Raw genomic sequence first — 23782 nt, forward strand, 5'->3', positions numbered from 1 at the left:
TGACGCAGCCGGCGTGTGGACTGACTAACCGCCTTCCTCCTTCGTCAACATGGCGCCGATGTTGGCACCGCTGAAATGTGGCTTTCACTTGCAAAGACGAAAATTAGCGCTTCTCCTTCGACAGACGAGCTCGTATCACATTTGGAGTAAAAGCCACAACGAGAGCAGGAGCGACAGCAAGCGCCAGAGCACATACCTGGTGAGTGGGGGGCTGCGGGGAGTCGGGGCGGGTGGAGAGGACACAGTGTTTTGGTGGAGACACCACGCAAGGACAGAGGGGGAAAGTGTCCCTAACTAACTTTCAGGGAAGTTAGGTGTGATCATTTTGTCACAGTTTGTAGATTTTTTTTGCTGAAGAGGTCGATGTCATGCAAACAATAATAATAGTGTCGGTCGAGTTGACTCCGTTGAGCGACAGCCGGCTAACTTGCTATGAGCCATGATGACAACTAGTTTTGTTATCTGTGACGTCGTGTCTTTTTACACCACGGTGGATTAATAAAACGCGACCTGGTCTTGTCCCTCACTTTTGGACAGAAATTATCATTAATTTTGTAAATGCTACAGTCAGTCGGTGGTCTCAGAGTCACGTGCTGCCTGACTGGGGTCATGTTAAATGTTAGATAAGGATTGGGGACCCTGCTGACGTAACTAGTGTAATCACGTGCCCACAGCCAGTTTAGTTATTGATTACTTGATATACAGTTCTTTTCAACTAACAGACACTTTACTAAAAATGTCTTACAAAAAGTCAACAAGTCAAACGACAGCCACCAAAACTAACTTTAACATGCGCATTTTTTCCGATTTCTGATATTTGTCCTCTCTTGCGTCATTATTTTGGTTTTTGTGATGTAAGCTCAGTTTACAAACCAATCACACTATCTGCAATTAATTTTCATGACACTGGAGTAAAAGAAAATAATAAATATGGGAAATAATGTATTCACAAAAGCATTGTGTCAGGTAGCCTATCTTGTCCAAATTGCAGACGAGAGCATCACAGATAAGAGGGTTGCATTGAAATTGTGGCTTCAAAGAGATAAAAGTGAGATAAGTGTCCAATCCATATCACCAATAAAAGATGTGAGTGAGTCTTGCTTACAGTCGTTCAGTATGCTTATCTGTAACCACCCACAGTATGTCTGGCATTATCAAGCACTTGGCACCTGTTGGTGTCGTAGTTGTTGTCAGTCTTCATAAACAGTGACTGTTTTTTCACAAGTCCCAGCCATCAGTTAACTTTGCCTCTGTTTGATATTTGTTTGTTCAGTTCATCCCCAACCTTTGCATGACCTTCGAACTCTGACTCTGCTGACTTACGATTCAAACTTAGTTGAAAACACAGGGAGGAGAGTGTTTCGTTTGTTTTCACCAAAATAATTGTATTTTAAGCTTATTTTACTTTTTGTGAATGATTTATTAGTCCTGATCTTTCATACTGTGGTTTAGTAGTTGTGAATGTTCCAAGAAATCAATCAGCAAAAAATAAGAAACAACACCTCATGTGTTTCAGTTGAGTACCCCTCCACACTTACGGACAGCTACATGGAGCACAAACAGGAGCGAAAACTGTCGTCGCATTTTAGAGGCAACAAAGGTAAGAATATGTGAGAGTAAATTAGGGTCTGTTATCAATATCCACACCAGAATAACAACATACATTTCATTGTTTCCACAGCATTTGCAGGTGACAGACAAACGAACATGTTGGCATGGACATGCGGGAGGAGGGCTAAGCGCAGATCCAAAAAATGTGGTGAGTGAATACAGAGCCCTCTTTTAGCCCTTGGTTACTGAATACTGAAAATTATTGGTTTGGCAAAATTTCACATGTAAGCACAAATAAAGTAAAAAATAAGGCAGTGGACTCTGGCTGCAACCCGTGATTGTTTTCAGTATTCATTCATCAGAGAATTTCAAAAATACAGAAAAATGCCTTTCCCGAGTGACTAAAGCTAAAAGTGTTTTTAGAAACCCAGGTTTTTCTGTGAGATTTGTTTTTGTGCTGATGGAATCATATCATATTTATAAGTCTGATATATTGGTTAAAGCAGATATCAGTGGCACGGCCGTTTCGGCTAATGCTGTGTTCAAGGCAGGCTTTTGAAACCGTAAGTTACAGCTTCAAGTCACAACTACGACTTGGTAGCGTTCCAGGTAACCCGTAGCTCGTGTTTTTACCGTCCTGTTGTCTGTGAAAGTTCCCTATAACGGCCACTCGTAACTTCCGACCCGTGAACTCGTACCAGATCGAACTGGTATGACTTCACAGGAAGGAAAAACACAAAGTACGAGTTTCCTTGAACGCACCATGAGTTAGCAGCCCCCGCCCTTGTCAGGCATCAATTGGTCCTCGTGCTACGTCACCACATTCACGCGCATCCCTTGGCTGCACACACAGCCCTTCATGCCGTTCTCTCCCCTCATTGGATAACACTTGTATCCCACAAGGAAAATTTTCTCCTCGGGTTACAGCAGAGCAGAGTGACGGAGAGACTCGTGTTTAGGCTGAAATACTTCATGTAAGTGATTGCTGACGGAAAATAGGACTATTTAGGACTTATATTAACAAAAACATTCCACTGATATCTGCTTTAATATGAGTTAATGCATTTAAATAATTATACAATAATAATAATAGTACATTGGTTTGAAATGCATCCTCATTTATACATTCACAATCTTCAAATTCTACATAAAATGTTTTCCTGCTGAAACTCACACGTCTGATGACAGAAATTTGAGAAACCCTTGACTAGTCATTCAGTTGCCCAAATCTTGGTTTCACCAGTAGTATCAAGTTGTAGTGTCAAAACTACCCGTTTGTAGTCTGATCATTTCTGTAGCATACATACAGGTCTAGTGGCTTATGGTTTAAATTTGCACACTTAAAGCAGAAGTAAGCGGAATATTTGTGTTAATATAAATCTTAAATAGTTATATCTTCAGACGGCAATCACTTACATCGAGTGTTTGGTCCGAAACACGGGTCTGTCAGTCACTCTGCTCTGCTGTAAGCCTAGGAGAAAACTTTCCTTGTATCCTACAACCTTTATCCAATGAGGAGAGAGAACGGCATGAAGGGCTGTGTGTGCAGCCAAGGGATGCGCGTGGTGACGTAGGGACGAGGACCAATAGATCCATGACGAGGGCGGGGTCTGCTAACTCATCGGCTGACAAGAAGTTAGCCAAAACGACCGGATCGCTTACTTCTGCTTTAATTGATTTTGAATGTAATATAAGAGTAAAATCTCATGTGAAAGCATTATGGCCCTTTGCTGTCCTAACTGTATGAGAAGATCAGAAATTGTCATGAAGTTAGAGCAACAGACTTTTATTTTTATTTTTTATTGACAGTTGTTTTCCTTTTCCAAACAAAAATGTTAGTAACAGACTTTTATTATTATCCATGAATCGGCCTCCTCCACATATGGTGCAGAAACCTTCCGTTCAAGTGTTAATGTTAATCCTCTCTTTGCAGTCACACGTATAGCTTGATTGTGTTTGATTAAATGCAGGTGTTGGGCACAGTTTCAGTGTAATTTACTTGGAGGCGCTGCCATACAGCAGCACTGTAACATGGTGCCACCATATTGAGTGGATTAGAGGAATTACTGCATATTCTTTGGCCTCCAGAGGGTCCCCGCGGCAGGTGTGTGGAGGGTGGGTAAACAGCCATGTTGGCACCAGGCTCTCACCCTCAGCTGGGATGACAGCCCAGGTGTCTCCAAGGACTAGTGGTGTCAGGCTGGATCCCCAAGTCCACCTGGAGTCTCTGCTGTTGCAGCTTCTCCCAGATCTCCCAAGGGAGTCTCACTGACATTTGATGCTCCATGTGTCTGCCCAGAGAGCCATCTATAGGTCAATGCTGAATGCAATATTGTTGGGTGCCAAAACTGACAAATATAAGATAGGTTAGAAAGTAAACATTTCTCTAAATGCTACTCCCCCTGTGAAGCTACATCCTGTGCAAAGTGGAGGTACTATGATCTAAGCACAGGTCTTTATTTTCCTCTCCACAGCTGAACGAGGTGAACTCAGCCAAGATCCTGTCTGCAATGCTGTCTTACGTATGGCCAAAAGACAGGCCAGACCTGCGGGCTCGTGTTGCCATTTCTCTGGGCTTGCTCGCTGGAGCAAAGGTAAGTTTATGTACAGTGTTGTGGCTATTAAAGTGCGGTTTTATTGACATGTTGTTTTTTGTCGTATAAATCTAATTTCATCCATTTGATCAACAGAAACGGTGAAATAGATGCATACATCACATTTGAATTTATTTGATGTCCAGCCACTTAACTTTGAAGCTTGTGCCCCTGTTTCTTATGTGTCCCTGTCTTACTTCTGCTTTATCATTTTCTTCCACCCCAAAATGAAACTTTCTAATTTTAACTAATGCTCCCCCGATTACATCCAGCAAATACCGTATTTCACAACACCAGAGAACTGATTTAAAGTGGTTAAAAATAATTAAGAAAAGCTGAGGAAAATCATAATCCATTATGCATAATGTTGGTATTGTCCTTTAACACAAACAAATATTGCCAACATCTGTGTTTATACCACTGACGATGCTCCTGATAACTGTTACAGTGTAAATGGTAAATAATAATTAAAAAAAAAACTGTGGATGCATATGTGTGAAATGTAGACAGTGCTGCTATTATCTCCTAACATCCTCTAGTGTCTTCACTCATCATCCAGTCCAGTGGTTTCAGAGTCCTTAGCACATGTTACTGCTCATTTGAATTTGTGCTTGTCGTGGTGTATCATGGAGAACTGGCAACTGGAAACAGTAATCTGTAATTTTTCCTCTGGCATCGTCAGGTTGCTGAAATACCCCCAAATCCTATTAAGAATAATAAGTCATGTAAATGGCTGCTTCGATAATTGCCAATTAAAGACGCCACATTGAAGTATCCGAGGCCAATCAACAGAGGCCATTTTCTCTTAGAAACAAGTGTCAGGAATCATGAAGGGATGCGCTCAACCGAAAAGAGACAAGGCTGTGGCTACATTCAGGTTTAGCTAAAACCTGTTACGCAGCAAAATTGTGCACAACCAGTTCAGTCAAACTCAATGCCTTGTTTTATTTTGAGTGGCGTGCCTGTTGGAAGACGAGGTTAATATAAAGCCTGGTCATGTGGTGCATGTTGCTGTGGTAAGAGTCTCTGAAGTCCAGCAGCTGAGAGTTGGCTGCTCACACAGCATTGCTTTCATATATTTATGGAAAATGAACCCTGCAAGATAAAGAGCAGAGGTGTTTGTAAAAAGAAACTAGAGACCATCTTGTGATGGGTCATACCCATTGTGACACCTGACATTGACTTTCCATGACCATTCACTCAGTCAGTAGTCATTACCTCATTAGTGACAGGCCCCATTGCAACGTGGTGTATGATTTAACCCAATGACTGAAGCTCTGATACAGTTATCTGTGACTCAAAACAAACTAGGATTGTAAAGTGGGATGTTATGTGACTGTGTCTTGAATGGCTGTGACACTATTGCCCCAGCTAAATCTGTCCACTGCCTCTGTGGTGATTCCCGCTACAGCAGAACAAGCACTGAAAATTAGTACATTAACAAATAATACTACTGAGTTCATACTGGCATGGGATCAGCTAACGCTAACTAACACTAAGATGGAAATCATAATTACCTATCTCCGCCAGTGTAACTCCTGAATATTCCTTTTATAGAAACTGCACTGAGGGGTCCCATTCTTTTTTTAAATGTTTCCTTTTTTGTTTTGGCAGTCTGTAAGGATGTTTTTCTAGTGCCATTATTGATGGCATCTCCTTGATTCACCTGCATGTGAATGACAAAATATATACATATATTTAAATTTAATAATGAAGGTGTTTAATTACCAGACTCAGCACAGGAAGTGGAAAAATGCATGTAATTATGAAACACAGTTAATTCTTTGTGCTTTTAGATCAAATATTTAACATCAAACATACATCCTTGCTAAAACAAAATCACTTCTCAGCCTTTTGTCAAGCAGCATGAGTTGCTCACCACGATGACACTGTGTAAATAACTGGTGTCAAAAACGCTGTGCATTTAAAACAGACTGCATTACGAAAAATGAATTAACTACAAGCAACAATCAGTGCATGATGTATTTCCTCTTCCTTTGTTGATGCTCTCTAATTTACACCCTGGAAAACAATCACAAATTCTCAGCCCCTGAATGAGCCTGTCCCGCTGCTGCTCAGCATGGCTCCCTCTAGTGTATGGTAAGGAGGAGAGAGCACTCGCATGCAAGCCAATCTTCTCCCGTCTTCCTGCTTGTCAGGGCTTGGCCTCCATTTCTCTAGTTTGTCTGTTTGAATTGAAACAACCAGGACTGTGGAGGCAATTTTTAAATCATCTGAGTAATTATGTGGTTACACTGCGTCAAACCCTCCACACTCCACATTATCTGTGACATTTTTATTTCAAACAACTGGTTATATAGAAGCTCTTGTTTTTGTTGGCCTTAAATGTAGCCGCCTCTGTCCGTGTGCCACTCTGTGTGTCATGCTATAGACTTGATAGCCTGAAGCGTCTTCTAAACTACTTGACACAATATCTCTATTATGAGATGACATATCACTAGGTACAGATTGACATGGTGTCAGTTTAATCTCCAGTGTTGGCCGTTAATGGGTTAAAAGAGCACATCCTTATCATGTACTAGTGGTAAAATTGGGGACATGTTTTGGACCTGTAATAATAGCCTGAGCCCTTTTTTTTTCATGTTCTGTTGTCTTGGTAGCAAAGTAGCAGATATTGTTTTTCCTTGAGGGACTCAGAGGACTTCTATTGTCTGAGTATAATACCCGTGTGTATAAAGCAAGATCCCTGGAGATGTAGCTTTTGCTGTATAAATGGTGCATTTTAGGTGTCCTTTTATATTAGAAGGGTCGATTTTTTTATTTTATTTTTTTTATATAAACGTTATATAATTGTAGTTACCATTATTTTGTCAGAATTATATCATGCAGAATTTGACAGGGGTAATGGAACAAAAAAAGAAAAGTTAAAAAAAAAAAAAAGCCCTCCCCTGTGTTCAGGGTTGAGAGGTTCAAATGAAATGGGTTTCAAATGAAAATGCTTTGCTGTGTGCTGCTGTGTTCTCTGGCTGTCCTAATGCGCTGCGGCCCGCCTAGCCTGAGTCACACAGCTGTCCCTGTGCTTTTAATTAGCCCTAATAACCATTTCAATTCCATTAGCAGGAAGCACCAGCACAGCCAGTCAAGAAGAATACATACTCACACAGCACACCATACATAGATGCAGACCTGCATATCCTTCAGTGCACCTGAATAGGTTGGAATTACTGCCTGAAAACAGTGAAAAACGTTTGGAGTGCACCATACAAAGATACTGCAGAGAGGCACTACAGAAGAGCACCGTAAACATGGCACTGGACTGTATTGAGCATATGTCTGTCTAATAGGCTATTTGAAACTACTTCCTCTCTTTTTTTTTCTCCTCCTCTCTGAACGTTTCCTCCCTCTCTCTCTGCCCTCCCAGCTCACCAATGTGATGGTGCCCTTCATGTTTAAGTATGCAGTGGACGAGCTTAACCAGATGTCGGGACACATGCTGAACCTGAATGACGCGCCAAGCACTGTGGCTACCATGGCAACGGCGGTGCTGATTGGCTGTGAGTCCCAGACTTGTATTGCACTGGCAGGTGCCGTGCTCATCAGAGGGGACTGTGGGACTGCCTGTTATCTACAGGATGACCTTTCCCAACACATTCATATCAATGCAGCGCCGCAACCTCCGCCTCCCCCTCACATTATTTACATTATGTGCTCTATTCTGCGTCTTGAGTTCACTTCTATTAATCCACATGGCCCCCTCGCGAGTGCTGAGGACTTTTCACTATGATACCTGTGTGCCCCCAAAGCAAACGGAGTCGGGTACATTTCCAAAGCAGCACGGAAGAAATCGCTAATGTTCTTTGAAAGTGGTTGGGTATTTTTTAGAGTTACACTGAGGCCAGGGATGTTTCTTTCATTTTCTCCCTTGAGAGTGACTCCCTTTTTACTCTTCCCCTGTCCAAATGGGCCCATTGAATAAAAGAGAGACTGGGGCTAAGATATAGTGGGAATGCCAAGTTCCACCTTGATTAGATTCTCTAAATTGATGATGAAAAGCAAAAATAAATAAATAATGAATATTGTAAACGTGAGACCCACTGCAAGTCTTTTTGGCCTTGAGTGAGATCTTCTTGGATGCAGCGTACACTTAGCCCTGTAGCCACTTATTTTAATGAACCCACTTAGGTCTTGCACACTAATGCTTCCTCTTGAATAGCCGGGGTACATGAACGAGGCCCCAGACAGGACGAATCAGGACGACAAGGAAGAATGAAGGGGATGCTCTTAAAGAAAGGAATTGTGTTTTTTTGTTCCTTCTTTGCGACACTTGAGGCCTGGTACTTTGAGCCTGTGGTGATGGATGTAATTTGGCAGAAAAGGTTGCACAGTGCTCATCCTACCTTGTCAGATGTGGACACATTGTTCATTAGAAGAGCATTCCTATTTAACGCCACATTATAGCCCCGTGAAGACCGGCAGACAGAGCGATTATTACCTTGACTTTGGTCTCAGCAGAGAAGTCATGTATTCGCACAGCTCGGTGAAATCACCACAGGAAGGCCATGTGTCATTCAAACACAGACTAATATTAATTTGCGACAGTCATGCTAGCCATCTGCTTGTATAACAGTTTATGAGAAATGTAAGGGACCAGATAACAGACGTTTCTTGGATTAGATTAGACTGGTGGTGTTTCTATTAAACTATAGAAAACTGTGTTTCTTTAATTAGTTTTTAAAGACTTTAATTATGCAATAATAAATACACCCTAAAGAAATGTTATGAAAAAGTCAGATAGTTGGGAAATTCAAGTCCATTCACTGACAACTCACAGAAACATCTTTTCATGGCACTCTTATTAAAACATCCTCCCCCTCTTCTAGTATTCTGCCTGAACCTGTGGCCTGCTCTCCACCACATGTATACACTCAAACCACTTGTGTTCGCTCCCTTCCCTCAGTCTGCCTCTGCAGTGTGCTGGCCTGCCAAAGTAGTGAAGCTCTAGACAGCACCCTGCCCTGTAATTACAGAGGCTCGGTGAGGCTGCTGCTGTAGCACTGCAGACCTTGCAGACCAGAGATGAAGCCAAAAGCTGGTCCCTCATACAAACCTTTACATTAGAGCAGGCGACAAACATCAACCCTGACCAGTCTGAACACACAGTCTCGATATACTGTGTTACTTCTTACAGGACAGGAAAGGTGTGGGTCTGACTCTTGTTTTGCTGCTTAATAACAGTCCTGACAGTGTTTAGGATGGGCATAGCTTCACACTAGGTAACACCCAGTCCTGCTGTTTGTACCTCGCTGCTTTTCACAGTAGGTATGCTAAACTCGCCTTCTCTCCCCCCATCCCAGATGGCGCGTCGCGGGCTTGTGCAGCCTTCTTCAACGAGCTGAGGAACACCGTGTTCGGCAAAGTGGCCCAGAGCTCAATCCGACGCATTGCCAAGAATGTCTTCCTCCACTTGCACAATCTGGATTTGGGTTTCCATCTCAGCCGCCAGACAGGGGCGCTGTCCAAGGCCATCGACCGCGGCACACGGGGCATCTCCTTTGTCCTCAGTGCGATCGTCTTCAATCTAGGACCCACCGTCTTCGAGATGGGCCTCGTCAGTGCCATTTTGGTGAGTTGTAGTGTGAAATTAACACAGAGACATGATGGCAGTCGTTAACACTGATCATTAAGTTACTGTTGGGTACTACAGGAAACACTGCTTACAATTTTCTGGTCTTTATTTTTTGTAGCTGTTACATTTTCAGTCCTTAATGTTAGCTCAGGATCCTTCCATCACCTTGACACTCTTCAGAGCAGATTGTCCGGAAATTAATTTCAGGGATATTGTCTCATTTACATTCTAAATGGAAAATGAATCCCCATGAACTTTTGGTGGCAACACAGAGCCCATTAGTGTCAATGATGAATCCCAAAGCTTTGTAGGAGCTTAATGTCCTCCTGCGGAGTATGCCCTGAACAGATGCCCCCCCCCCCCTCCTTGGCCAGCATTGAAAGAACGACTCGTCTATAGCTTCCTGCCATTATTCCACTCTGGACCATAATGTCAGCTTGCCTGTAATGAGGGCAGACTCCATTGCCCAAATAGCTAAAGCATTAGCACGATTACCTTTTGTAGTTTCCCCTCCATTTGTAACACTCTGTTTCATAGTGGAATGGTCAAAAACAGTACGATCCCAAAATACCTTGTGACGTCGCCAGTGTTGGAGCCCGCTAGTTTGATGTAGTCACTCTTTTGTTTTTTTTTTCTCAACCACAAAGCCATATAGTCACATGTTGCCATAGATAGTTTATCTAATTGTGCCTTTTCTCTTCTGCAGTATTATAAGTGTGGTGGAGAGTTTGCAGCTGTAACATTGGGTACCTTGTCGGCATACACCCTCTTCACCATCCTTGTCACACAGTGGAGGTAATGAGAACGTTTGGACTTTTTCTGTGTCTCTGTGATTCAATTCTTTTTTTTTATTTTTTATTACTGCTTGCTTATATTTGATTAAACTTGACAAAGAGTTTATGAGTACTTCTGCAATGATGTAACTGATAGCAACAAAGTTTATACACAGGCTGAAACTTAGAGTGCTGATATCATTGTGCATGTGTATCTACACACAGGACTCGTTTCCGGATAGAAATGAACAAAGCAGACAATGAAGCAGGCAATGCAGCTATTGACTCCCTTCTTAACTATGAGACTGTTAAGGTGAGATTCAACCCACAGCATGAACACACACACACACACACACACCTCCATTACACTCTCTTACACAGCTGCTCATCTTCGCCCCTCCTCCCTTCATCAATCCTTTGATTTTTTTCTCCTGCTCTCTCCTTCTAGTCTTTGTCTCCTTTCACTTAAGCCAGACACATAGACATGAACAAATATTTACTTGTCTGTGATAACAGTATTGCTCTTGCGTGATTGCCACTGCCTTTTAATCTCTCGCCGTCTCTTCCTCTGACTCCCAACACTTTCACACAAACTCTGTCAAAGCAAGGACAAGTTAAACTTTAAAGTCAAATTTTAACATCTCACAGCGTGGGAAGAGTGACATTTATGGTTGAAAGTCACAGCCAACCTCTGCTATTGTTTTACTTGTAGGTGGTTACTGTATTCCCCCCTTGTTATTACGGAGCAGTGTGCTGCGAACGTGATGTTTCTACAGGATTAATTCAGTCCCATTGTTGCCCAATTTACAAAGTGATTATAATTGATGAAGGCTGTTATGTGCTCTTTATAATTCATTGGGTCTTTATAGTTTTAAACATCTAGGAAAAATATGTTCTTGTCAAATCATATGTCATTCCAAATGATAGACAGTATCCTTTCAATAAGGTCAGACTGATGTCTGAAAATAGAAGACATGCTGCTATTTTGCTGCTAGTTTACGATCACATATGACAAAGAAAAGCAACAAAGAATGATGATTGAGAAAGTGGAATTGTGTATTATTTGGCAGATACACATGAAAAATGAAGATTATCAAAACAATTTGGGTTTTTTTCTACAGTGAATTCAGAAAGTCTTCAGACCACTTGATATTTTTCACATTTTGATATGCTGCAGTCATGCTAAGATTAAAAAAAAAAGAAAAAAATCTCTCAACAATTGACACTGTCTGTCTTTATCTCTTTATTTCTCTCCAATCATCATTCTCCATCCTATCCTTTTACTCCTCTTCTCTCTCAGTGTGAAATTGCCTACACTTTTTTTTGTAAATGTCATTCCAGTTGCTAAGAACAATGGGACATTTATCACTGGACAACTCAGGACTATTTTCTTGGTTTAGTAAATGACCCAAATTGTGCCTCAATTATAGTTGGACTGAAAGTGTCTGCCACCGGGGGCTTTATTTTGAATAAAAATGTCTGCCGAGTGCCAGGGGCTTTCCCCCTCAGACACTTGACCGATGTGGTGCAGTGTGAGAGTAAACATTGCTTTACACTCTTCTCAGTGGCGTGATTATCCTAAATCTCTATCTTTCATGTCTCTTTCTAGGTAACCTCATTGTACACAAAACACATACAAGCGTAATCGGCATCTAGTTTTGGGTGCTTTTGTTAGCTGTTTCCAGTATATTTTAGCACCCATGTTATTTTCTTTGCTGTATTATTTTGCGTCCTGTTTTTCTTAACGTTTTGTTCTGTGTTATTTTGTGTCATCTGTGTCAATGCGGCCGGATTTAGCATCACTCTGAGCTGTGAGTGTGCATATGTAATTAGATCTCCGCCCACTCAGAAATCCGTTCCACTTTCACAAAGGGCTGGATGAGAACCTGCACACGGTGCCTTGCACTGCTTCAGTTTGTCCTCCATGTGCTACTTTCTTCCCTCCTCTCTCTGATTCCCTGCATTTCCCTATATGCAAATCAGTGGCAAGGCGGCAGCGGCACAGCACCAGTGCCGTTAGCTAGAGAAGCAAATCGCCCACTTAACCAGAGCAGGGAAACAATAGTGCAAACTAAACAAACAGCAATATTAGGTAATTGGCAGCAGAGTGGAGGAGGGTTGTTGTTATGATTTTTCTGTGGTTTTTATGTGCTGAATTTAAGAGATGTGCTTGTGGCTGATTCATGAGACGTCTTTTCTCTAGAAATGATAGCTGTATGTCTTAATCAAAACTGGTGCTTCTCTCTCTTGTGGTGTCACACTGAAGCGCTGTGCTCTGTTGGTAGGTGTGTGTGCGCGCGCTGCTACAGGTGCAATAATTCCTGTTTAACTTTCAAGCGCTGGTAAGACAGTTCTTACAGTTTCAGCTGCCTAATTTTTCTATTTATAGATAACTTTTACTTTGCCATAAGCACTATCCTCTGCCGAGGCTTCAGATCTTCAGGCTGCTCAGCAAAGCAGGCTTTGGATTTTGTTCTCTCGCCCTCTGCGTCCTTTAAGATCAGTGGGGAGGAGATGAAGATACAGAGACATGAAAAAGTGCTTTAGAGGCCAACTGAGACCTAGATTACAGCCAGAGTGGTCACTGAGAACAAATGCAGCCTTGAGGCAGGCTGTGCTAAAGTGTCCATCTGCCTGACATTGCTCTCCATGCTTCCTCAACCTTTAACCTTAACCATATTTTGTGCCTCTCCCATCTTTCTTTCTCAACGTACACTCTCTTTCTTTTTATAAATCCTTGTCTGTCTCCGTGCCCCGTGCTTCCTTCTCTACTCCCTCTCCTCATGCTCCTCATCTCTGCTGCAGTACTTCAACAATGAGAAGTACGAAGCTGAAAGGTATGATGGATACCTGAAGACTTATGAGTCATCCTCTTTAAAAACCACATCCACGCTCGCCATGCTCAACTTTGGCCAGAGTGCCATCTTCAGTATCGGCCTCACTGCTATCATGATGCTGACCAGCAAGGGCATTTCAGCAGGTGAGTGAATTTGGATTAAGGTCTGGGGGGATTTTCCAGATTCAGGGAAAACATTCTATCAAGATCTGTAAACCATGAAAAAACACATCACCTAACCTGAATTTGCCTCTTTATGCTCATGATCTGTGTCTACAGCACAACAGAGAAAATTGTGTATTTGAAAAGAGGAAAGGAAAAACAGGAACAAATGAGAACAAAACACAGCAAGCGTGAAAAAGTGGCACAAATATGAAATAAAATAGCCCTGATGCAGAAAATGAAATCACAAGGGGTGGAGATAGAGTCAGACTGTAAAAGCCTTTGTCTGCTTTCATTACTTTCATAAAGTTAGTATATACACACATGAAACAATAGATCCTGATTGTGGGCATCTCCTTAAGTCGTTGTGTTTGCTGTCGTGTAGGTACAATGACCGTGGGAGACCTGGTGATGGTGAACGGCCTGCTCTTCCAGCTCTCCCTCCCTCTCAACTTCCTTGGCACAGTGTATAGAGAGACCAGGCAGGCACTCATAGACATGAACACACTGTTCACACTGCTCAGTGTCGACACCAGGATCAAGGTAACATCATGGCCTGACATGCCCCACTGTTTTAGTGAATAACAAAATGCTTTGTGTTTTCTTTTTTTCCTAACAAAAAGAGAACTGGATAGATGCACCTGTAAACAACTGAACATGAATACAGAGTTCAATATAAGAATTGAAGCAAAGATCCAGAGCTCAATAAAGCTTTTTTCTCTAATAACAGTACATAGTGTTAAAATGCATGAGTGGTAAAGGATTTTAACACAGGACTGAGTTATTCCTCTGGCTGCATGACATACCTAACCTATCCACATGTGCTGTAAAAAATGATAGGTTGTAGTCAAACCATGTAATTATGTGCTTGATGTGACTCAGGTGCTTCCTCATCTCTTGCTGCTCCTAGTGCACGACATTACTTGCTGCACTAGTGTGATCCGTTCCAGGACACAGTGCAGCAGATATTTTGGTGATTTATGCAGAGCATTTCATCAGCCGCCATTTTAATTGGTGCATTCCTAATTTTGGCAGATTTTGTATTGTGTAACATCTTTCTTTTTTTCCCCATTTTGGTAACATCTTCTACCTTTTTAATACCAGTGGAGTTCTACGTACATGGTGTTAACATGTCTATCAGGAAATACACATTGAAATCCTGAGCCATATTTAAATATATAAAACGAGCTCCCCTTGTTTAACTGAACCATTAGAAATTGCCAAAACACTTCAGATTTCAAACACGTTAGCCTGGTGTTTCTTTGGTGTAATAGCAATCAGTTGTTTTTCAAGAGACATTTCAGCGCCTCTATTTATTTATTTATTTTTACGCGACAGCCCATCTTGCGTCAGAAGAGCACACTTAAGTGCAAATGTGCGCCTGCTGCCTAACAATATGAATGCCATTCCCATCTCCAGCCTGTAATTACAGTAGGAGAAATGAATCTGTCCAGTTATTTTTCACTCATCAGTAATACTCCTCTCCATTGTGATTCCCTGTGGAATAGCACTGCCCAGCAGGCCATTACTGACTGAATGAAATTTTTTTTTTGTAGAGCACATTGGCCTATTATGTAGATGTAAAATAATTTAGAACCCCTCCCTTCTCCCCTCCCCCCCTTGAAACTGCTCCAAAAAAATAAAATAAAAATATTATTTTGGCTTTTTTCCATGTGGAGGGGGGGATGGGTGAAAATTATCATCTGTTTATACTAATGGACTGCGAGTTATTTGTATTAATTGGCTGAGGTGGATTGTGGGTGATTATGTTGCTATTAGGTAGCATAGAGACAGCAGAACAGGCTTTTACTCTCAGGGTAAGGCAGCACTTTATTCACTGCTGACCTTGGCTGCAACTCAGCACTATGGCTCAGCTCAGTATGTACTGAAAGTTTTCACGCCTATTGATCCTTCAGTCACCGTGAAGGGCAACGTGCGAATGTTCAGACAGTCTTTTGAATCAACCTCTTAAATTCGGCGTGGATGTCTCTGCTTCACGCAGCCTGTGTAGGTTCTGTGCTCCAGCATTAAGCCACTTTACGAGGTGTTGGAGTAACGTTGCATCATGCTGGGCGACCACGTCTGCCAGTGGCTGTTCTGTATCTCTCTCCTCTGTTTCCGTTTCGTCTGTCTCAACCCTCTGATGGTTTGCTCTAGGAAAAGGATCTCGCCCCAGCATTAGCCGTCACACCGCAGGAGGCCACCATTCGCTTCGAGGATGTGTATTTTGAATACTTGGAAGGCCAGAAGGTCTTAAATGGAGTGTCCTTCGAAGTGCCTGCCGGGAAGAAGGTGGCCATAGTCGGTGGCAGCGGGTCAGGGTAGGTCAGCTCTCATAGAAATAGACTAACTGCCTAATGTCGAGCCAGGAATGTGTCATCTCATTTGTATGTGTAGTCAGTCTCATCATGAGCAGACGAGTGTGGTACAGCTCACAGACACAATGATGCTGACGAGTGATTTCACGTCTGGTTGCAGGAAGAGCACCATTGTGCGGCTGTTGTTCCGCTTCTATGAGCCCCAGCGGGGGAACATCTACATAGCGGGGCAGAATATCCGAGACGTCAGCCTTGACAGCCTGAGGAAGGCTTTGGGTGTCGTTCCCCAGGTTTGAGACACACCAACACAATAATAATAATTTAAAAAAAAAACACAATAGACTAAAAAGCACTAAACAATGAAAGATTCTTAATAGCAGCACCAAATAGAAATGTTTTGTATCTGGAGCTTCTGAACCACAAATAAAATGTACATGTGTCTTGAATAGATGAATGAAATGAAAATTATTGATGATTATGTACAACAAGGGGGCAGTAAAGAACAATGTAAAATTAATAGTTAACAGCAGTATTAGAAACAAACTGAATTCAGACAGGTTTTACTGCAGTGAGCTCAGAGGCTGATCTGAACAGATGGTACATGAACAGTATTTTTGTCATTTGCGTTCTTTCTCCTTCTCCCTCCTACCCTTGTCTCCATATCTGCAGTCCTCTGTTTCTATCGCTGCTGCAATAAAAACATTCTCTGAAGCCTCCTTTTTTTTTCTAACTGTGTTGTTGTCAGGATGCCGTTCTATTCCACAACACCATCTTCTACAACCTGCAGTATGGGAACATCAACGCTACACCAGAGGAGGTGTACCAAGTGGCTCGTCTAGCAGGCATCCATGACGCTATCCTCAGGATGCCCCATGGCTATGACACCCAGGTTGGGGAGCGGGGCCTCAAGCTGTCAGGTTTGCTGCACCATTATGACTCCTGTTTAAATATGGTCTCTCCGTACAAGCAAGTGGAAAAGCTGTGTGCTTTATGCATTTCCCTGGATGGCATACTAAACTGAGGGGGGAAAAAAAGAAAAACTGGCTGCTAATAGTTTAATTCCAACAAAAGATCCAGGGAGATATGTAAGGATACTATATTGTCAGGAATTTTAATTATTGGTCATTCATTCATATTTTTATTTTGTCCAACTAACAGGCTAAAACAAACCATTTGCCATCATAAAAGAAAAACAAGCTAATTTTAATATCTTTAAAAGCCACCACCAGTGAGTTTATGATAAATGATTAAATACTTCTATCACAGGAGTTTGCTTAATTTGTTTTTCTGCCATCAGAAGTTGCTTTATGGCAAAAAAACATTCTGATTTTAACAGACCGCTTTAGCTGTTCATCTTCATTACATTAATGATCTTTTCAGTGACAAGCAAAAAATAGTCCAGCCTAGAATATCCTCATATCATCACTGGTCATGAAGTTTCAAGTGTAAAATGCTTTGATGTTTGATTATGTCTATTTTGCTCAGCTAAACAATTCAGCCTTCACATACTTACATACATTACATTATTTCACACGGGTGAAATAAAACAAGCAGCATAAATCTTTCACATACCATCTTTAAAGTCCTCCCTATGCTGCTCAGGACACACTGTAATGTGTTGAATGGAGAGAAACAACTGTCTGAAACATCATCAACTAAGACACTGCGAGACGGAGCCTTGGAAGATTTAAGTTTGCACAGCTCTAAATTATATAATTATAATTTTTAAATGAATGTGGCAAATTCAATAGTTATTAAGTCTGTGATTATGAGCTGTTGTTTTCTGATAGTAGGTAAAAATTAAAATCCATTTAACTCTTTCGCGACCACACTAATTGCTCAGCACATCTGCTCCGGACCACATGTTTTGGGCAGTTTTTTACCTTTTTTCTCACGTCGAAGCGAACTCTGTACATCACCTAGAAACAAACGGTTTTCACGTGGTTGAAGAGTGACTTTCCAATGTGCTCCTCGAAAAAACTGCGAGTTTTTCCGCAGTTTCGTTCGTGAGTACGAAGGAGAAGAAGAGAGCTCGGTTTCTCCAAAAACAGAGCTCCCGCTCTAGTTTCAGAGAAAAATGCACTTTTGTGTCAAGTGGCAATCTGCTCATTTTACCGGTACTCTGCAGTGTGGCATGTCTCCCAAATCATTTCTACGGCTAAATATGTATATTTGTAGGCAAATCTGGGGATAGCGGCGGCGTGGAGTGCAGCGTTGCAGGTCTCTGGCCGCAGCGGAGCAGCTCCGTGACACTACTGTGTGACTGGCCGGCGATGAGTGCTTCGGGGCGGGGGCGGCCGGGTCACAGCACCCGCTGCACAACGCCCGCTCCGCTGCACTGCGAAAACAGCAGAGATAACGGGCTTTCAGGTCCGAATCTCCAAACCAGAAACGTTTGTAACAGCACCGGAAAAAGTCGCCAGATTTGTCGCCAGTCGCTTTTGTCAAAAAAAAAAGTCGCCAAGAGCGTTTGGAAAGTCGCCAGATTTAGCGAGAAAGTCGCAACACTGTAGCCGACAGCCGCACAGCACGCTGCACGCTGTCCCCAGAGCAGCATTCAAGGAGACCGATTACTCAAACAAAACCAAAATCACACAGTTTATAAAAAACATTATGTTTTGATTGTAGTTTAAAACATCAGAGGACTACCATATTCACACACAGGGTACCTCAGAGTGTCTATTATCATAATCTGTAAAAAAAAAAAAAAAAACGGTTTTGACGAGTTAACTCGTCAATGGTCGCAAAAGAGTTAAAGACCGGGTAAACCAAATTCAGTATTTTTCTTCTTAACATATTAATTAGGTCTTAAATGTGTCCCTCAAAACATGTAAAAAGTATTTTTGCCATTCATAATTTCCTTGTGGAGCTAGGCCTCAGAGACTGTTTCATTTGTGTTTAGGTTGTGTATCAGAGACGTTCAGTGAAGCCCAGCTCTTCTGCGATGGGGCGTGGTCTCTTTGCCTGTAGCGGACACGCCTCCACCCTCCTGAGGCAGAGAATTCTGCTTATTTATTTACAGCTTTGATGTAGAATTTTATATACTTAACAACTTTTTTAGTCCTTCAAATTTGACAGAGTGGTTAATAATATGTTTTTATATAGTATTATAAACATAAAACACATATTTATTCTTGGTTTACCCGGTCTTTAATTATTTAATTTGACATTTAAGTCATTATAAAGCTAGTGGATAATTTTTAGCAACGTTTCAGTATTTTACCATCATCCACTGTGTAGTCTATGAACTTGGCATGTTGCCTTACAGTTGTAGTCATCTGCATTTGATCTGCAGCGATATCACAAGCCTGTGTAGTATTTGGCTCCTAGCATCAACTCATTTATCCCACGTAAACACACGGTATGTGAGCACTTTTCACTCAACACTCAAGACGCAATTACTGGCAGCACAGATTTCTTTATGCAGAGTTGACTGAGTGAGTGAACGGACAAAATAAAGACATGACTAACTTCTCATTAATTTCACTGCTGCTCTACGTGACAGCTGCCAGTGAGTTTGTGAGACGAGGGGGTGTTCAGGGAGGGGGGCAGTCTGGGCTGTTAGGCTCCTAACTTCCTTCATTGCTGTTCTCCACTGCCAGCAATATTTATATCTGCTGAACGCAGCTTGCTTTCAAGAGGCCACACACAGCTCATATGTAATAAAGGCCGAGTCAGACACAGTGGGAGAAATCTTTGCATCCTGCTGATTTTTCCTCACAATTAAATTAAAGTGTGTTCCACCCGTCTGAAGCCTGTAGCATTAGTATTGTGGGTGTGCTGCTACCTCTGTTTGAGGTAATTATCTGATGAGAAGGGCATCACAAAGGCCTTGTGTGTCTTCACATATTTCAAACCTTTTTGTCTTTCACCTGGTTTCGCTTTTATTGACAATGTCTGTTGTGTTGTTTCAGGAGGAGAGAAGCAACGTGTGGCCATTGCTCGTGCAATACTTAAAAATCCACCTGTCCTCCTGTATGACGAAGCAACGTCCTCCCTCGACTCTATAACAGAAGAGGTGGGCTTGACAGTGCACAAACATGTAACACGCTGATAAACACAGGCATGCATATGCAATATACCCACAAATGTCCATTCTCTGCTGCACGTTCAGGCTGACACCTCACTCTGTCTGCATACACATTTAGCAGAACAAACACCCACTCAGTCACCTGCTGTAGGTACACGATAATTCAGCTCACTCCTGCGTCACATACCTCCTGTGACACACACACACGTGTACACACACAGCCTTTCTCCTTTGCCACCTGCCACCGTTTTCACCTACTTAATCTCCGGCTTAACAGTCTTAGTAAATGTTACAATTAATAAGAAAGTTCAGCGTGTCCTCTCTGAACTTCAACAAAAAAGAGTGGGGCAGTCCATGTGGTTGTTCATTGAGATTTTCTGTCGCTTTTCATCACAATTGTCTTTTTAAATCATCATATGTAAACACTGGCAAGGAAAACATATGAAGGTGGATGTTGCCAAGCAACATTGTGTTGACTTAGCCGCTTCTTCAAATCAAAGTTTCACAGTACATTTCATATATATCCTGTCATTCATGCCTTTTTTTTTTCTTTTTTTTTTTTTTACAGACCAGCATAACTGCAAACCCACTTTCCTTTGGATTAGGGGATACTGCTGTTAACAGAGTGGTTATTGTATTTGTCTTTTGTGTGCCTCCAGAACATCCTGACTTCAATGAAGGAGATGGTGAAGGACAGGACATCAATGTTCATCGCCCACAGGCTTTCCACAATTGTAGATGCAGACGAGATTATAGTACTCAGTGAGGTAAGAACTCATCCACTTATTTTTTACTTGATCTTGTACCTTCCCTGATTAACATTTCTAGTTGTAATGTCAGTTCCATAAAAGCAAATTATATGACGGTTCAGAGTTTCCAAGTATAAACATGCGGTGTGTTAATTGCCAGTCCAATTAGACGATTTTGCATTGAAGGGAGCGATGCTGACCTGCACTCAGTGTGACCTTCAGCACACTATCTGCCAGCAACAAGAATTTAGCAAGAAGCCTGTTTTTGCCTCTCATTTATTTTCAGTTACCTTTCTTCAACGTACGTGATGAAAACATGCTTTGTTTAGTTTTTCTCATTAACTTCAACAACAACAGGACACTGTTAGTAGAAGTGAATGTATTATTTTCTCCATAAGGGCTCATTAAAGCAGTCAGACTCGACTGGCTGTTTTGGTCAGATGGCGTGTCTTGTTTGTCTCAGTGACTAATAATGTATGGGCCAGCTTCCCAGACACTGATGAGGCCTCGTCCAGGACTAAACGTGTCTTCCAATGGAGGTTGCCATTCAAATGGTTCATCTATGCAGCGTTTGGACAGATGTGTTAAAAGTGAGGCTGGAGGTACCATGGAGACAAAGACTGTGTTTTTTTTTCATGTGGATAAATTTAATCTTTTTGGTGCATTGTCGCTGTCTTGTACATCAGAAATCTCTGAGAGAAAAATGCTGCAGCACATAAAGGGTTGGGCTTGAAGAAACTTTAAAGCACAAAGTGAAGGAGTGAAGTCAGCCATCGCCTGGAAATTAAGAGTTAATATGAAATGTAACACAGGTGAAGTGACATTTTCCACCAGCGTTGGAGCCAGATAGGATGAAATGAGAAGAGGTTTCTTTGAACTGCGGCGAGTGAGCATGTGTCGTTCTGTGTTTCCAGAGTCAGATGGCAGGGATCAGAGGGTCGTGGTGAGGAGGCATGTTTGCGTGTGATGTCGCCACCACGGCGTTCGGTGGTGTCACCAGCAGAGGACTGCCTGGGGTGCTCATTAAAATAACGAGCGGAAGCAGTCACGTGCCCATCTTGGGTGCACTAAAGATGATGCCAACACCTCTGCATGCTCATGGGAGGTGGGGGAAGGGGGTGCCTACATTTGTGTTCGACTGTGTGGGAGGGGTGTGTGTTTGTTGCGTGTGGCTGCGCGCTTGTGTGTCTATGAGGACATGTTTTTGCGAGAGGAATGCAACAGTTGTTGGGGAGGCGGCAGGGATTCGGGTGGGGGGGGTGGTATCTGACTCTCCACAGAGTGTGGTCAGTGCCGTGTGGTCACGAAGAGAAAGAGATGCTAACCGTCTTTGTGCTAATTTATGTCCCTCTTTGTCCTTGATTCTCCTCCTTTTCTCTGCCAGGGTAAAGTGGCAGAGCGTGGCGATCACCACGCCCTCCTCAGCACCCCGGGCAGCTTGTACGCAGACCTGTGGAACACCCAGAATAGCAAAATCCTAAACAACAGCAAGAATCCGCCTGAGCCGCCAGCGGAGCGCCTCTCCCAGAAGGAGGAGGAGAGGAAGAAATTGCAGGAGGAGATCCTAAACAGTGTGAAGGGCTGTGGGAACTGCTCCTGCTGAGAGAAGCTGCCTCCTCATGTCTCCTCATCCCTCACAGATGGCCTACGCTGGAATCCCTCGTCAGTGTGGCATTGGGGCAGGAAGGGTTGTGGGTGGGGGGGTACATCCCCACTCCCCACTCCCACTCCAGCCAAGCCTCCACCCATGTGATCGTCCCTCCTCCTCCTCCTCCTCATGTGAATAAAGGCCGCTGCTCGCCAAAGTTAAGGAGGAGGAGCAGAACAGGGAGCAAGTGTGTTTAGCGCTGGCCGGTGTCCAGAGATGGAGCTTCTATGCCAGTTGCCTCAGCTGAAGCCAAGCATAAGAGACCTTGTATATCACATACGTGTGTGTAAGACATCTGTTAGTCAACATGGCTGCCCCCCCCCTTCTCATTTTTGACATCAGGTTTATTGACATCTTCCATTGCACTGGAAACAGATGAGAGTACAAGTAACGACTTGCATATGCCTTGATGTTGACACAAAATTTGTATTGATTACATTTTTAAATTATTTTCCAAATAAATTGAACCTATACTTTACTTTTTTATATTAAAAATGTGCACATATTGCAATTTATTCTGCAGTTAGGTGATCACAGTTAGAATACAAAGAAAAAGATTGCATCATTTTTTTCGTTTGAATAACACTATTTGATCAAGCTGATTCTTCAGTAAGATTCAGACATAATGCACGTTGCCCATGACACTGTTCTAAAAATATCATATTTGGCAGATAATCAAGTCTTGTAGATGCATAACAACATGATATGGATGTTTGGAGTCAAGGATAGCTCCCCAGTGACTTAGCAGTAGGCACAGTCATTTATGTAAATATAACACTCTGCGAATGACGAGGGTTAACTAATAAATCATGAATGGGTTTCACCACACTGGAGCCACATTAAGAGGCAACAACTTGAAAGCCTCCTCTGGGAAAATTTCACTATCATATCATTTAGCCTTGGATGACGGGTCTCCTCCAATCAAAAGTTATGCTTGAGATTTTAAGACAGCTTTCTGGATTGTGTGATCAGATTACAAAGACTTCCTCCTGAAGGTCATTTGTAAGTGTTAGTATTTAAAAACAGACAGGTCATGCGTGTCCTCTTTTTCTGAGGGCAGTTTTGGCTGTGTATGCACACTTTGTTAGGAACCTTGCTATATTATTGTATTAATGAAGATTTATTAGTAAAGTGTCTTGTGCTATATACACAATGTAAAAGCCTGTGTTATAGTATTATGTTGACTGTGTAAGTACACTGCAGACAGATAAATAAATGTTGGCTTTTTGTCTAAATAACAAGGTTTCCAGATGCTGTTGTTGTGGTCAGAGTTGGGAAATGATACTATATCAATAAAAAATATGTTGCACCATAATGTGATATATCTTTGATGTCTGTGGCTGTATTGCACTGGTGGTTCACCTATTAAATGTATACCATAGAAGGGTCTTGAGTGCCAGGGCCCATTGAAGGGGTCACAAGATGATTCACGAAGAAAAGAGAAGGAAAAAAACCAGTAATATTTCAGCTACTAAAAGGCACGACATTTATCTTCGCCTTTTATTTGTTAAAGGAATGGTTTGACATTTTGGGA

At 42.2% G+C, this 23782-nt stretch overlaps 1 protein-coding gene across 1 annotated transcript; it reads left to right on the forward strand.

The window, feature by feature from the left end:
• Positions 1-21: 21 nt before the first annotated feature.
• Positions 22-22743, forward strand: abcb7 (ATP-binding cassette, sub-family B (MDR/TAP), member 7). The gene is made up of 16 exons (XM_085790055.1): positions 22-199; positions 1517-1600; positions 1682-1759; positions 4026-4145; positions 7528-7660; positions 9461-9729; positions 10439-10527; positions 10731-10818; positions 13311-13485; positions 13889-14046; positions 15661-15824; positions 15982-16111; positions 16567-16738; positions 19736-19839; positions 20511-20618; positions 21985-22743. Exons 1-16 carry the CDS (start codon positions 50-52, stop codon positions 22201-22203), a joined length of 2241 nt encoding a protein of 746 aa, XP_085646181.1. The 5' UTR covers positions 22-49; the 3' UTR covers positions 22204-22743.
• The last annotated feature ends 1039 nt before the right edge of the window (positions 22744-23782 follow it).

The sequence above is a fragment of the Trachurus japonicus genome, chromosome 10, assembly GCF_045865225.1.
Source record: "Trachurus japonicus isolate A0001 chromosome 10, Traja_1.0".
Taxonomy (NCBI): domain Eukaryota; kingdom Metazoa; phylum Chordata; class Actinopteri; order Carangiformes; family Carangidae; genus Trachurus; species Trachurus japonicus.

What these genes read in the sequence shown, in the direction of transcription:
- abcb7 (XM_085790055.1), top strand. Translation starts at nt 50, where the DNA reads ATGGCGCCGATGTTGGCACCGCTGAAATGTGGCTTTCACTTGCAAAGA. An exon ending in AGCGCCAGAGCACATACCTG is followed by an intron (nt 200 to 1,516) that starts GTGAGTGGGGGG and finishes CATGTGTTTCAG; the next exon opens with TTGAGTACCCCTCCACACTT. An exon ending in TCGACTCTATAACAGAAGAG is followed by an intron (nt 19,840 to 20,510) that starts GTGGGCTTGACA and finishes GTGTGCCTCCAG; the next exon opens with AACATCCTGACTTCAATGAA.